General features: G+C 45.0%; 1 protein-coding gene across 6 annotated transcripts in view; it reads right to left on the bottom strand.

Annotated features, from left to right (window-relative positions):
- Positions 1 to 13,959, bottom strand: part of SH2B2 (SH2B adaptor protein 2) — a 65,100-nt gene that overhangs the window by 29,551 nt on the left and 21,590 nt on the right. For all 6 annotated transcript variants that reach the window (XM_061604998.1, XM_061605001.1, XM_061604997.1 and 3 more), the window contains one exon: positions 2,810 to 3,694. In XM_061604998.1, coding sequence (XP_061460982.1) covers positions 2,810 to 3,667 — 858 coding nt within the window. In that variant the 5' untranslated portion in view covers positions 3,668 to 3,694. The remainder of the gene's footprint in view (positions 1 to 2,809; positions 3,695 to 13,959) is intronic.

Here is a 13,959-nt window from a genome sequence, read left to right as displayed (position 1 = left end):
ATTTAATAAAGAAATAAGTACTTTTTTTTTAGTAGTGGTTCAACATAATCAATGGACTAAGTCCCTGCTAAACAAAATCAATTATAACATGGCAATGGGGTTAAATCTTCTGCCTCTGTTTGCAGGAGCTCAAGGGTTCCCATGCCCTGGTTCTCAGGCAGCCTCCCACACAGGCATTCACTAGATCCAGGCCTGCTCAGCTTGTTACAAGTGGTGGCTGGCGCCCATTGGGTCTGGAGGAGTGGTAAGCAGGAAGCCCAAATAGTAGGTGCAGCCAAGGCCAGGCAGAGCCAACTCCTTCCTGCTGAGTTCTACAAGGTCGCCATCCCCTGGACTGGTTAGAAGTCAGAAGGGAGGCAGGTGCGGGCCGGCAGCCTCCGCTGTAAACAGGACTCCTTTCCCAAGCTACCGTGTAGCCCAGCTGTCCAGGCTGGGTGCTGACAGGAGTTGTAGTACAAAACAACTGGAAGGCACCAGGCCGGCAAAGGCAGGTGCAGACAATCAGGGAAAGGGGCATTTTTAGCTACACTGAAGTGAACAAACGTGAAGCTTCAAGAAAGGGGGGCATTAACCAGCTGCTTATGTATCGCCACTTCCCAGGCTTTTCAAGGACAGACAATCGACTAAAGAGGGGGGAGGAAAGAAACACAAGATACAGAAGAATAAGATAGGAAAGGAGTCAACGCACACAAGCCTCCAGGTTGGCTGGCAATAATTCATTTTGCTTTTACATGCAGCCTTTTAGGGGAAGACAAAGGAAGGAAACGGGCCCTGCGCACCCAAGGGAACAACAGCTCAATGGGAGCACCCTTTTTCTTTGCATGCACAAGGTCCCAGGTCCCATCCTCCTGCAGGCATCTCTAGTAAAAGGATCTCAGGGAGGGCCGGAAGAGACTTCTACTTAAGACCCTGGAAAGCCACAAATACAGGGCTGCAGAGACCAAAGGTCTAACTCAGTATATTTTTAGTTGTTAATTATTAGATTTCTGTCCTGCCCTTCCTCCCAAGAAAGGAGCCTGCGGAGGCAAACAGCAAGGCATCAAAGCAATACAATCAAAAGAAAACAAAACAACAGATTCAGAACCTGTAAATAAATCAAGAACAGCTAAAAACAGTCACATATCCTCACATCTAATAATACCACGATTGTCAGGTATGGTATATTTCAGTCATCAAATGCCTGGGTAAACAGGAATATTTTTAAAATTCCTCCTGAATGTTAATAATGAGGGAGACCGACACAGCTCGCCAGGGAGGTCATTCCACGTAATGGAGGGCCATCACTGAGAAAGCCCTGTCATAAATCCGTACCAACCAGGCAGCATCTAGTGGAATCAACATCAACAGGAACGGCAACATTTGGTAGGCATCCTCACCTTTGGCGTATAGGCATCTCTTGAAGCCCTTTTTGTGCCACAAGGCCTAATGCAGCTGTTTAAAATGTGTTCTGAGTAGTTAGTCATTTTAACAATTGTTTTAAAATGTTTTTATGTTGCTGCACACCACCCTGACGTTTTGCGAGAGGGTGGTATACAAATACTTCTATAAATACATGTAAAATAAGCTCAGACCCCCAGGTATATCACTTTTGAACAACATCTTATTTTTGTTAGTCAGTTCCCTTCCCCCAGATTGTTTCCCCCTCTTTCATTTAGCGGTAGTATCTCAATTTCCCCCAAATTTTCAGTCACAGTATCTACCACATTTCTGCAATATTACATTCAGAAATTTTGACTTTTTTTTTGGAGCAAAAGCAACGTGATGCAAGAGTACGCACACCAACATTACAACTCATGTTTTAGTCATTGGGGTTTTTGCGACATCCAGATCAGACTACGGGCCAACATGCTCTATGCGTGGCTGCCTTTGGAAGAGTTCTCTTCCAGACAGAAGACAGCTGCCATGCGTACATATATGTCTTTACACATGCATACATGCGTGCATTTACCCCAGAGGCATTCTGTGAGATGGGGCCTTTTATCACAGCCTTAGCAAAATGCTCATTATTACACTGCACAGGGTGCACGGGGGGAAGTCCTGTATATATCGAAATAGTGTGATGTCATTTAGCTCACATAGAAACAGAAAAAAATCTCAAAATGCTGAAAAGAAATACCAGAGGCTGAAACATGTTTGGTTTTCATAAGAAATAAATTTCTTCTCAGCATTTTGGGATTTTTTCCTTCTTTCTTTGTGGTTCTTTGTGGATGCTGACCACTTTTTGTTTCCAGATGTCATATAGCTCACCTGCTTAATGACCAACATCTGCAGATGCTGAAAAGCAAAAAGGGGCAAGTGGGGGTCCTACAACAAACTGTTGAAGCGTGGAGTGCTTCGGGTCAGGATGTCAACTATTCCATCTCTTCCTCTGATTTTCCATTTCTATCTCAGCATCCTGTCCTCATTTTGGGGTGGGGGGATGTCTTGGTTTCCTCCCCCCTTCTATTTTGGCAATGGTACTCAAATAATTGGGTTTTATGTAATGTTAATGCTACTCAGAGTAGACCCATTAAATTAATGGGCATGACTAACCTAGGTCCATTAATTTCAATGGGTCTACTCCAAGGAGAACCAGGTTGGATACAACCCATGTAATTAATGGGAATGAGATTACAGGATGAGGATTCCTGAACTGATTTCTCGAGGGGGAAAGTTCACTGACAGCGCCGAGAAACATTTGGTTCCCCACTGGTCTCTGCCCGTTGGTCAGCTGGTTTCTCCACAGCTATAATTAGAAGCTCACCCCAATTCAAACAAAAAAGCCAAGAAATACATATACAAGGGAAGCTTTAGCTATGAAAATCCTTACTTTGGGAGGAACGTAAAACTCTAGAAGGAACCTTTCCCCTCCCATCTTCACGGCTTTCCTTAGCATCAATCGGCACTTTTGCCACTGAGAGGTCCCCACACAGTTCGTATCATCGGCAACCATGTATCGGAGGGTTCCTTCTCTCTGAATATCCACCAGATCCACTTTGGAGGACTGCCCCTTTGAAAGGCGGAGCTTGTGGGTCCATTTCTCCCTGGAATCGCCGTGGTCCTTGTTTCCGGGAGGACAGTGTTCCCTCTCGGACCGTCTGCTCTGTGTGGCTTCTGCGCCAGGCTCTGGGGAAGACCTCCTGTGCCACATCTCCTTCATGCCATCCACCACGCACAAGCTCATGTTCCTCAAAGAGAAGCCTTTCTTAAACTTTGGCTTAGAGGTAGCATGGACAGAGACATCCTCCGAGCTCCGGGACTGGCCGTAGGAGGAGACCTTTCGGGCCTGGACCTGCTGTGATTGACTTAGATACCTGCCGGAGGAGACAGGGTTGTCCATGCTGTCCAGAGATTCCGTGGAGGTCTGCTCTTTCCTCGGCAAGAGGTCTTGCCCATAAGGCATGTGGCAGTTTTGAAGCCCCACAAATGGCACAATGTTGTATCTGGTGGGGGAATCTGATACAAACACCCGGTTGACTTCCAGGCTGAAGATGTCCAAGAAGTTGGCAGCAAAATGGTGGGAGAAGGAGGTCTCTGCCCCAGGAGTGTCGTAGTGGGGATTCTCCTTCAGGAACTGGCAGAACTTTTGAGCAAAGTCCACGGCGGCAGCCTGGGCGTGCAGCTCACAAAATTCCCTCCAGTCAGGAAGCTGGGAAGGAGGGTCTTGACAAAAGGCATGACCATTCATGACTGCTCCATTCCACCAACCGGCGAACTGCCAAAAGTCAAGAGAGAAAAAGACACAGTGAGAGACGATGACAATCCTGTTCAACAAGGATTGAACACCCACATAGAGCTACAGCAAGGGCTGCAGAACCTTTTCCGGCCTGAGGGCCACATTCTGTGGTGGGCTCTGTGATGTTCCTATATTAATGTATATATGGTAAGTGTTGTTGTTTTAGAAGATACATGGTAAGTGGAGTGAAAGAGGAGGGGGAGTGAATGGGCAGTAGAATGCGAGATGATTGGCTGAGTGTTTAAAATGGCTGAATGTATAAAAGGAAGAGTGAGAGTGGAATGGGGGGGAGAAGAGAACTGAGTGGGTTGCTTGGTGGGGTTGGAGAGAGTGTTTTACCAGGAGAGAGTGGAGAAGGAGGGAGGTGGAGTTCGGATTAGTATTGAGTAAAACCATATGCTTATGTGCCTTAAGAAGAAATCTTGTTAATCTTGTTAATCTTGTTAATCTTGTTAGCTGTAATAAATACTTAATTTGGTTTACCAAAGGCCTGATCCTTGGCTGGGGTTTCACAGACCAGAAGGGAGGGTAAGGTAATGACCAAGGCTGAAGGGGAACTGTAACAAATGGTGGCAGCGGTGAAGAGAATAACAATACCAGTATTCAGAGTCTCTGGGAATACTAGTATTGGGACGTTACTGGTGGTTGCCTAGCAGGGGGATCTGTTGAGATCTGTGCTAGAGCGGGGAGAGAAACCATAAGAGAGAGCGGTCCGGACTGGTGGAGTCCCTGGTGGTGCCTAGTGACAGGCAGTAGCCACGCGCAGGTAGGAACCTGACAGGGAGAGCCAGGGAAGGATGCCTCACAGGCTCATCCAAGATCAGGTAGTCACTATGTGTTGTTTTCTACAAGTACTGCTACACAATAATTGTGCGTGGATGAGAAAGACTATTTTCTTTTTGTTTATCATAGTTGGCAAAATAGCTTTTGTTTGTTTGTGGGTTTTGCTAAGAATTGTGAAACTCCACAGGCTCATATTTTTTTCTGCAGTTCGCAAAGCCTTAAGCCATAATAAATGTGTTAAGCTCCTGGGCTCCTGCTGGGAGGAAGGGCAGGATATCAATCAATAAATCAATAAATCAAATAAGCCTTTAAAATACTGCAAGACGTATTTTGTAGTACTTTATTGCAGATCTTCCTTTTTTGGGGGGGAGAAGGGGGCCCTATTTTGGGAACTGTACCATGGCCCCCAACCACCTTAATCTGACCTTGACTCACACTAGGCGGGCACAACACTTTTATACAGCAAGCAGACTACTCTATTCACACAGTTGGGTTTTTCCCCCCTCCTCCTGTTTTGGCTGATCATCAGAACCGACAATGAAAAATTCAAAAGGAGAGTTCAGATTTACCTAGCCATTGCGACTTTTGAAGTAGCTTTCGAAGAGTAAAAAATGAAAAATAAGTAAGTATTGCAAACCCTGCTCTCCTCGAGGCAGCTTGGCTGACTCTGTAACAAATCATTTGTGGGCACCTTTGCTATGGGCCGTGGAAGAGGGAGAATCTTCCTAGCAACCTCTTGGCAACCATCAGGAAAGCTGTTGGTTGGGATAGGTTTATGTGCTATAAAACAACAGTGAAACCCCAAACTTTTTTATTATGGCTTGGGGGGCCATTGGAGTCATGAAGCATTACAGGTTAGGGAGAGATTTGACTCATTTCCCATTTAAAGCCAAATCTACCAAATTCACACTTTCCAAAACAGGGAGAACCGAAACACAGCCATACGTCGAAATTCACACTTATCTGAATTTTAAGATGCAGTTCTCCAACCAAACAACATTTCCAAAAATGCATGTTGTAGGGGAAATGTGAATAAAAAATGAAACTACTAGCAAAAAATCACATACAAAAATGCATTATATCAGGAGAAATTCCTTGCAAAAAAAGTGTACTGCATACCAAGTTGTGGATTGTCATTTTTATTTTAAGAGAAATTCAGGCTAAAATGTCAATCAACCCCTCTCCCCAGGGACCTCTGGGAATTGTAGCTCCATGAGGAAAATAGGGGGTTCCGAACAACTCCGCACCCCTATCAAATTAAAGTGCCTAGGATTCTTCGGGGGGGGGGGAGGCCATACCTGTTTAAGGTGGTATGAAACTGCTTCAAATGCATAGTGGAGGTGGGGTTTATCGTACTCCCAAGCATACATTGCAGCCAGCCAAGGAAGGCATGGTAGGATGTAGATCCGGGCAGCTACTAGGGAGAGGGGGTGTGGCCTACTAGGGGAGGTGCCAGGAGGAGTCCCAAGAGCTGCATTTGGCCCCGAGGTTTCTCACTGCTGTTCTATATAATACTTCTTGCACAATGGTACATTCTGACCAGTTTAAATTGGGGTTCTTTTTTATTTGTCAGCTCCTCGATTTGTTCAGGGACAAGCTGCAGTCTGAGTATTTAAAAACACAAACCAACAAAAGCATTATGATGGAGGATCTCATGCGGCGCACAGACCCTGCTGGAGAGGGGGCAACCTTGCAGCTTGTTACACTTGCGAGAAACAACTAATCATGTCAAAAGAAGCTTTTTTTTTTAAATACAGCCTTTTGAGTTTCACAGGTTTAATAAAAACAGGGCAGGCTTTCTCCTACAGTGAGTTGTCTTTGCCATAAACCATGTTAATAACGAGGCTCCTGAGCATCCCAGGATGTGGCATGGATAAATAATGCAAAGAGCACAACTTCGAGGTCATACCGTGTCAGACTCAAGAGCTAGCCAAGAGGAGAGTCTCTGGAAAGTCAGGCGCGGAGGAGGCATCCGAGAGCGGGTCTGGATGGCCCCGACCACACGCAGTTCCACAGTTCTCTCTGGGGTTAACTTCTGCCCTTTGTGTGCGTGTGCTGTATTATTTACGCAGCACCACTGAAGTGTATGATGCTCGACCACCTTTCATATGCACCGTCCCTGCCCTCAAAGAGCTTGCATGCAAAATCTGGATTTAATAGGGGGAAAGAACAATTTACCTCTACACATGTGGGTAAGGCTATATTTATACTACATTTCTATCCCACCCTTCCTTCGAGGAGCTCAAGGTGGCATACAAGCATGGTTTCCACCCCTCCCAATTTTATCCTCACAACAGCCCTGTGAGGTAGGTTAGGCTGAGAGACTGTGACAGTGAGCTTCATGGCCGAGTGGGGATTTGAACCCTGGTCCTAGTCTGACACTCTAACTACTACACCACACTGGCTCTCAGAACACACAGACATGCTCCTTCTTCCAGTGGTCAATGCTCACTGAAGCGTTAGAACCAAAGTGCTTTCCAATGTCATCTTCAATAACACACTTGGTTCTCCAGAAATGCAAGGGTAGCAGATCATCAGTGGATGGGGAGAGATAACACACTTCTGTATTGACCGGGGATAACCTTTTGAGCTGACAGGACAAAAAACAACCACCGAAGCCCACGAGACAAAAATCTAGGCAAAAGAGTGTAGCAAGAGGAGGAAGAGGTCCACTTCAGGTTGAGCTAACCAGTTTACAAAGAGCCCAGAGAAAACAGAAATTCACAACCGGCATGTTGTGGAACCAGCATCCAAGGAGTTATTGCTTTTCTACCTGGCTCCATCATCATACAGATGCGGACATGTTTTGGCAAGTGACCCAAGATGACACATTTTTGCAGCTTATGATAGGAGATGGAAGCCCACCTCCTCCTGCCCCTCTCCCCCGTCAACCCGAGGAATCTTGGCAAAATGCAGTTTTCCAGGATGTAGCCACACATTTCTCTGCATTCAGTCTTTGAACTTACAGCTTGTTCCAACAGCAGCACTGCCAGTTATATATTCTTAAGCTGTGGTGTTCAGACATATATTGCAGAACGTGGCAACTCCGCTGAGCAATTATCGGCAAGGGCCATGGATTTTTCCTCCATCATTTTCTCTGTAAGTGTACAGTGAACCTTTGGCCCTCCTGATGTTGGCTGAACTACAACTCCATCAGCCCCCACAAGAATGGCCAATGATGCTGGGAACTGTGGTTCAGTAACATCTGGAGAGCCAAGGTTCCCCACACCTGGGGTCAGCTCCAACGACGTCGTACTCAGAGCAGATTAGGGATGGGGGAGAAATTTGATTCAGTACGCATTTAAAGCAGAATTTACCAAATCCACACTTTCCAAAATAATACAAGAACCATAATCCTTCGAGAGGCACACTTATCCAAATGTTGCAATGCAGTTCGCCAACCAAGGAATGTTCACAAAATACACTGGTGAAAATACCATGCAAAAATATGTGGATAAATTGCTTGCAAACATGTGTACATTAGTCAAAACTGGATACAAAAAGGCATTTATTAGGAGAAATTTGCACTAAAATGCTGAAGAATTCTCATGGGAATTTTATTTTTAAAAAAATGCAAATTGCTGCACAGATTTGGAGAACCAAAGATTAGAGAAACTGAGAAACTGAGAGAACCAAAATTGACAGATCATTTCATCCCTACAGGAGACCCATTGAAAGTAATGAACCTAGGTTTGTACTACTGTGATACCAAAAGTTTGAGCCCCCATCAAATATTTTAATTATTTTTGAAAAAAATATTGACCCACAGATTCCCTGCTGCGATGTCAAAAGGTATTTGTGATCCCTCCAAACCCCCCACAAAATAATGTCCTTTAAAAAAAATTAAATGAAGTGGGCTGCACTCACTCTTACATGTTGGCCATGCCTACTTTGACATGTGGCTCTCAAGAGGCTTGACTACACGTCAATGAAGCCATCAGCCCAATAAAGGTAAACTACAGTAGCCAAAGGAGAGTAACAACAGCAATGGGTTTCAGCTCAGCATATTCCCACCCACCCCCACTCAATCTTCCCCCCACTTTCTGCTCCTGGAACTCAATGGGAGTGGCAGCTGGACTCTTCCTTGTCAAATAGATCCTCCCTCACACAAGACACAGCCAGCCAACCAGGTCACAACGCTCTGGAAATCAGCTCTTCTTCCTGCACTAACACACAGGATGACTTCCATCCTTTGCCAATTCCTCCCCTCTCATATTGCCGGGGTGACAGGTCTCCTTGATGGATGGATTCATTCACCCATTCACAGCCTGTTGCTCAGGTGACTGACCTTGGAGCAATAGAGAGGGATGCTGAACAATCACCACCACCACTACCACCCAAAAAAGAAAACCTTTACTGATGCTTCTAGTGAATTAAGAAACTTTCAGATGTATTTTAAACCAAGGCTCTGCCTTCGGGGTGAAAACATCAGAAAAAGTGAACACAAGCACCTTTGTAACCTCAATATGCCTCACACAGGGCTGCCCTGAGGACTGCTTGCTAGAGATAAAGGGTGTGACTCGACTCTTGTCCCCCGTTCCAGCCTGGAGAGGTACACTCATGTGGGGTGGCCATACGCTAGGGAAAGGATCTATTGGCTGGTGCTGGTTTGAAAGCATTCGACCGACTTAACAGGCCAGTATCAATTCAAGTCCGTCCTTTGTCCGTTAGCCACTGCTTTTACCAATCCGTAAAACAATGTACATCAATACTGATGGATCCTCTTGCATTTCAGCAGGGAGGGCACTCCACAACGCTGGTGCCACCAGTGAAAAAGCCAGCCTCTGTGTTGCTCCATCAATACAGGCATTTTGCTGGCTCCTGAAGACCTACCTGCTTAGGAAAGTATTCCTCTGCACTTAAACTTCTGATTTTATTAACTGGGTAGTTTGGTTTTTTAACCGTTTTAATTATCAGGCTTTCAACTGGGTTGTTTTAGTGTACATTTCAATTTAGGATGTTTTAATGTTCCAGCTGAATTGTAATTGGGTATTTTAATTATGTATGTATTTTATAATTGATTTTATAATGTAAAGCCCTTAGAAGCCATTTTGGCATATAAGGGGTATATAGATAAATCAATTAATAAATCTGAAGGGCTATCCAGGAGAAGCTCATTTCAAAAGACAGCAAATCCTAAGGAGAGAGAACTTGAAGCTGCATATTAACCAGCAGCATCTGGACAGCCAACTGAGCAAGCACAAAGGTCACAGTCTTCACCCCCAGAGTGAGATACACTGCCTTTCCAATTAAATTAATTATTTCTACATTTGCATCCATACATAAAGTTGCCCTATTGTAAATTCCCTCCTGGGAAGAGGGATAGATTGTTAAACCACACTGGGAACTGTAGGTCTGTGCGGGAATTTGAGTCTCCTAACAACTCACAGCACCCTCAACAAACTACAGCTCCCAGGATGCTTTTGGGGAAGCTATGACTGTTTAAAATGGCAAGACACCACTTTAAATGTGCGGTGCAGATAGGGCCTATGTGTCTTCCTGTTCATCATTCATTTGTACCACATTTTTCCCGGTACATTTTTCCTTCACTTTCCTAACTACCAAAAATTGTCCTTTTTAAAAAAAGTAGAATTCTAGTGCTAGGGCGACAGAGCGCTTCCAATTCCATAAACCTAAAATTCCAAAAAGCAGTGCAATCCTCCTGCAAATACTGACAGTCTGGAAACATCCACAGAGAATGGAGACGGATAACCCATCTTCGGCATGTGGAAAGGGGGAAACTCACATCAGATCACAACACACACAGAGATCCTTTTCATAACCATCACAACTGTTCAAAGGCCCTCCTAGGAATCAAGCCGTGGAAGGGACCCTTGGAGATCTTGATCATTAGCAAAAGGTCTGCATTTCCACGTGAAAGCACTCTTTCATCAGCCTCCGACATAAAAGCACCAAGGGGGATGGGTAGGTGCAGGCAGCCCTTTGGGGGCAAAAGGGAGAGAGAGAGAAGCTGTGACTGCTTGGAGAAAAAGGGTTGCTGCTGCCCCAAAGAACAACAATGGCAATTAGGACTGCACCACTTAATGGCCAGGGAAAGAGGGTGGTGGCAGCTGAAACGATCTCTTTTCCCAATGAAATGAGATGCAACTTTTACAAAGAGATGGTTAACGAAGCAGAAGGAGAGATAATCACGGGGCGTAATTAAGCCCCACCCCACCATGAACCTCTTCAGATCAAGACAGGACTGCTTTCCAGAAAACGAAAAGAGAGAGAGAGAAGGAACTAAATGTAAATGTACTGCCTTCAAGTCGGTTCTGACTTATGGCGACCCTACGAATAGGGTTTTCATGAGGCTGAGAGGCAGTGACTGGCCCAAGGCCACCCAGTGAGCTTCATGGCTATGTGGGGATTCGAACCCTGGTCTCCCAGGTCGTAGTCCAACACCTTAACCCCTACACCACATGGGCTTAAATTAAAATAAAAGGGGAGTGAGCGACGCTCAAAGTTTGCTTTTGATACTGCACTGCCTGAACTGTAAGCGCCACAGCCCAAATCCTGGAAGCACAGGGGAAGGCTGTGCTTGCTCAGAAATGACTGAAAAGGCTGTCTGAACATGCTCAGAGGCCATTACCACACACCAAGCTGAACAAGGTTTCACTCTGGCTTAAGTCCCAGAAGGAACGCAATTATTGTTGGAGTGGAAATGATCCGAGAATGATCTACAGAAAGATGGGGAATAAAATGGCTAACAAGAGAATACCAGAGGAGTCACCCTTGAAAGAAGACACAGCTGGTTCTGAACATCCATGTCCCCAGATCAGGTCTTAAGAGGAGCAAGCAGAAAACCAGGTTGCTGAAGTTTTTCAATCTCATGAAGACAACCACAATATGGGGGAAGCATTCCCCCCTGCACTGCAATGGCTCCCAGAGCACTTTACAGAAGATCAGTAACAAACAACACAACCCTGTGCCCCAGGCTTACAATCTAAAAGACATGACACAAAAGGAAAAAGGGAGTAAGGAGGAGGGAAGAGGAAAACAAGCAAGTTTAAGAACCTATTCTGAGAAGTTACAAACCAGTTTTTACGATGTGACCAGATGGAACGGAAACAGGTCAGGGAGCGTAGGAACCAAACGGAACTAGTCTTTCAGCAAAGCCGATGGGTGGGCCCAGCTTTCCATCTCTCCTTTTGCTGCAGGCACACAGGCACTTTTTTTCGCTTTCGTCTTCCCTGCCTACACACAATAGATACGGCTGCTCCAGGCATCCTCCCCCAATGCATACACCTTCCGCCCCCCTCTGCTCCCAACAATTGCCTGTGCACACACAATTTCCCCTCCTACTTTCGCCTCCCTTTATAACTAAATTATTAGATAACTATCATAATTAGGGATGGGATCTGTTGTCTTGTGCCAGTTCGAAAGTATTTCGAGTTCGTTCTTTGTCCACTAGATGATGCTTTTGCCTATCCATTCCCCCCCCTCGCAAATATTGGTATTTTGAAAGGAAGGAAATGTTGATAAAATGTTCGTTCTTAATATTGACATTTTGAAGGTGGATTTCAAACATAGCTTCAGAAAATTGCTACATAAAAATCCGATCTATAGATAATTAATGGACAATTTGGTACCACATCCAAATTGGGTGGAATTCTAGCACAGCCCTAATCATAATGCTTCACACTTGCATAGGGCTTTCAAGTGCTTACCATATGCTATCTAGCTGTCATTCTTACAACTCACAAGCGGAGAGTGCTCTTGAGCTCGGGTCCTGCTTGCAGCTTTCCCTTAAGGCAGCGTTTCTCAATTAGTGGGCCACCAGATGTTGTTGGACCACAATTCCCATCTTTTCTGACCATTGGCAATGCTGGCTGAGGCTGATGGGAGTTGTGGTCCAACAACATCTGGTGGCCAACTAGTTGGGAAACGCTGCCTTAAGGGAAACGCTGTCATAGTGCAGGCATGAGGAACTTTTGGCTCTCAAGTTGAACTACAACTCCCATAATCTCTGGGCATTGGAACATGCTTGTTAGGGCTGATGGGAGTTGTAGTTCAACAGCATGTATGTGTATGGCACCTACCCTGTGGAATTCCCGCCCCTTAAATATCACACAGGCACCATCTCTGTTATCTTTTTGGCACCTATTGAAGACCTTCCTCTTTCAACAAGCCTTTTAAGTAGAGACCTCATCCCAGTCTGTGTTTTAAAAAACGTTTTTAATCTTTTTTTTTTGAAGATGTTTTGAATGCTTTTTAAAATAACATTTTTGGAAATGTTTTGTTTTAATGTATTTTAAGGTCTGTTCTTATGATGTTTTGGAGTGTTTTTGGTGCTTTCGTTTGCCACACTGGGCTCCTGCTGGGAGGAAGGGCAAGATATAAATCAAATAATAAATAACAGTAATCAAACCCAGTCAGGGCGGTTCATGACAGATGCTCTTGGAGGTCACCGATTCATAGGGTCGCCGTAAGCCGTAGTCGACATGGAGGCACATAACAACAACAACAACAAATATAACCTCGTTTGTTGCTTGTTGTACCCTGTGTTACTATGTAGTCTGATTTTGTAACTCCCAGTATTATGCTTTATATTTGTGGTCAGTTGACTGTAAATAAAGATTGATGATGAAATAACAAACAAACAAACAAACAAACAAACAAATAAATAAATAAGGGGTGCTGGGAGGAAGGGCGGGATATAAATCAAATCATATCAATCAATCAATCAATCAAGGGGGTGACGTTTTCCCACACCTGTCCTAGGGGATCTGGACCAGACTCCTGATCATTCTGGAGTTCCTTTTCCTACCCATTTTCCATTTCCCTCTTGCCAAGTCAAATAAGAACAGTGTGAAGAACAGGTCAAAAAGAAAAGAAAAGTTTTAAAAGTGGGGGGGGGGGGAGAGAAACAGAGAGAGAAAAGAGATTGTAAGCCAAGAAAGCCTTTTTGAGAAGCCACTTTGCTGAAGCAAGTCCCCAGCATAATGACCCCGTTGCCATAGTTCTTGGGGCCCTCAGCTGAAACTCGCAGGGCTGCCTTTTCCCACTGCTATCTGCAATCTGTTTCCAGTCGAACAGACAGTAGTTTCTCTGTCTTGTACCAAAGCTGGCCAGGCTTGTGCATCTCACGTTCCAATCGGGAACAACTCTGCACTTTAAGAAGCCAGCCTTACAAGCTCCCTGCCTCAAAACAGCTTCCTAAACAGAGATGGGGGATTTTTTGGAAACCAACACCACAACACTGGCTGCTGTAGCACCCTCACAAGAGGGCACGGAAACTGTCATTTTATTTTGCAGAAAATGCCAGCTGCTCACAAGAGTCATCTCTCTCAGCAGCAGGGGGGTGGAGAAACTTTCCAGCCCAAGGGCCGCATTTCCTTCTGGGCAACTTTCCAAGGGCCACATGCCAGTGGTAGGTGGGTCACTGCAATTCCTGATAATATATATTAATTGCTGAGATAATGTATTAACTGCTAGCATAGATCAAAGGTCCTGGCTGC

Source organism: Rhineura floridana, chromosome 21 (genome assembly GCF_030035675.1).
Source record: "Rhineura floridana isolate rRhiFlo1 chromosome 21, rRhiFlo1.hap2, whole genome shotgun sequence".
Classification (NCBI taxonomy): domain Eukaryota; kingdom Metazoa; phylum Chordata; class Lepidosauria; order Squamata; family Rhineuridae; genus Rhineura; species Rhineura floridana.
This window is presented reverse-complemented; position numbering and strand designations above follow the sequence as displayed.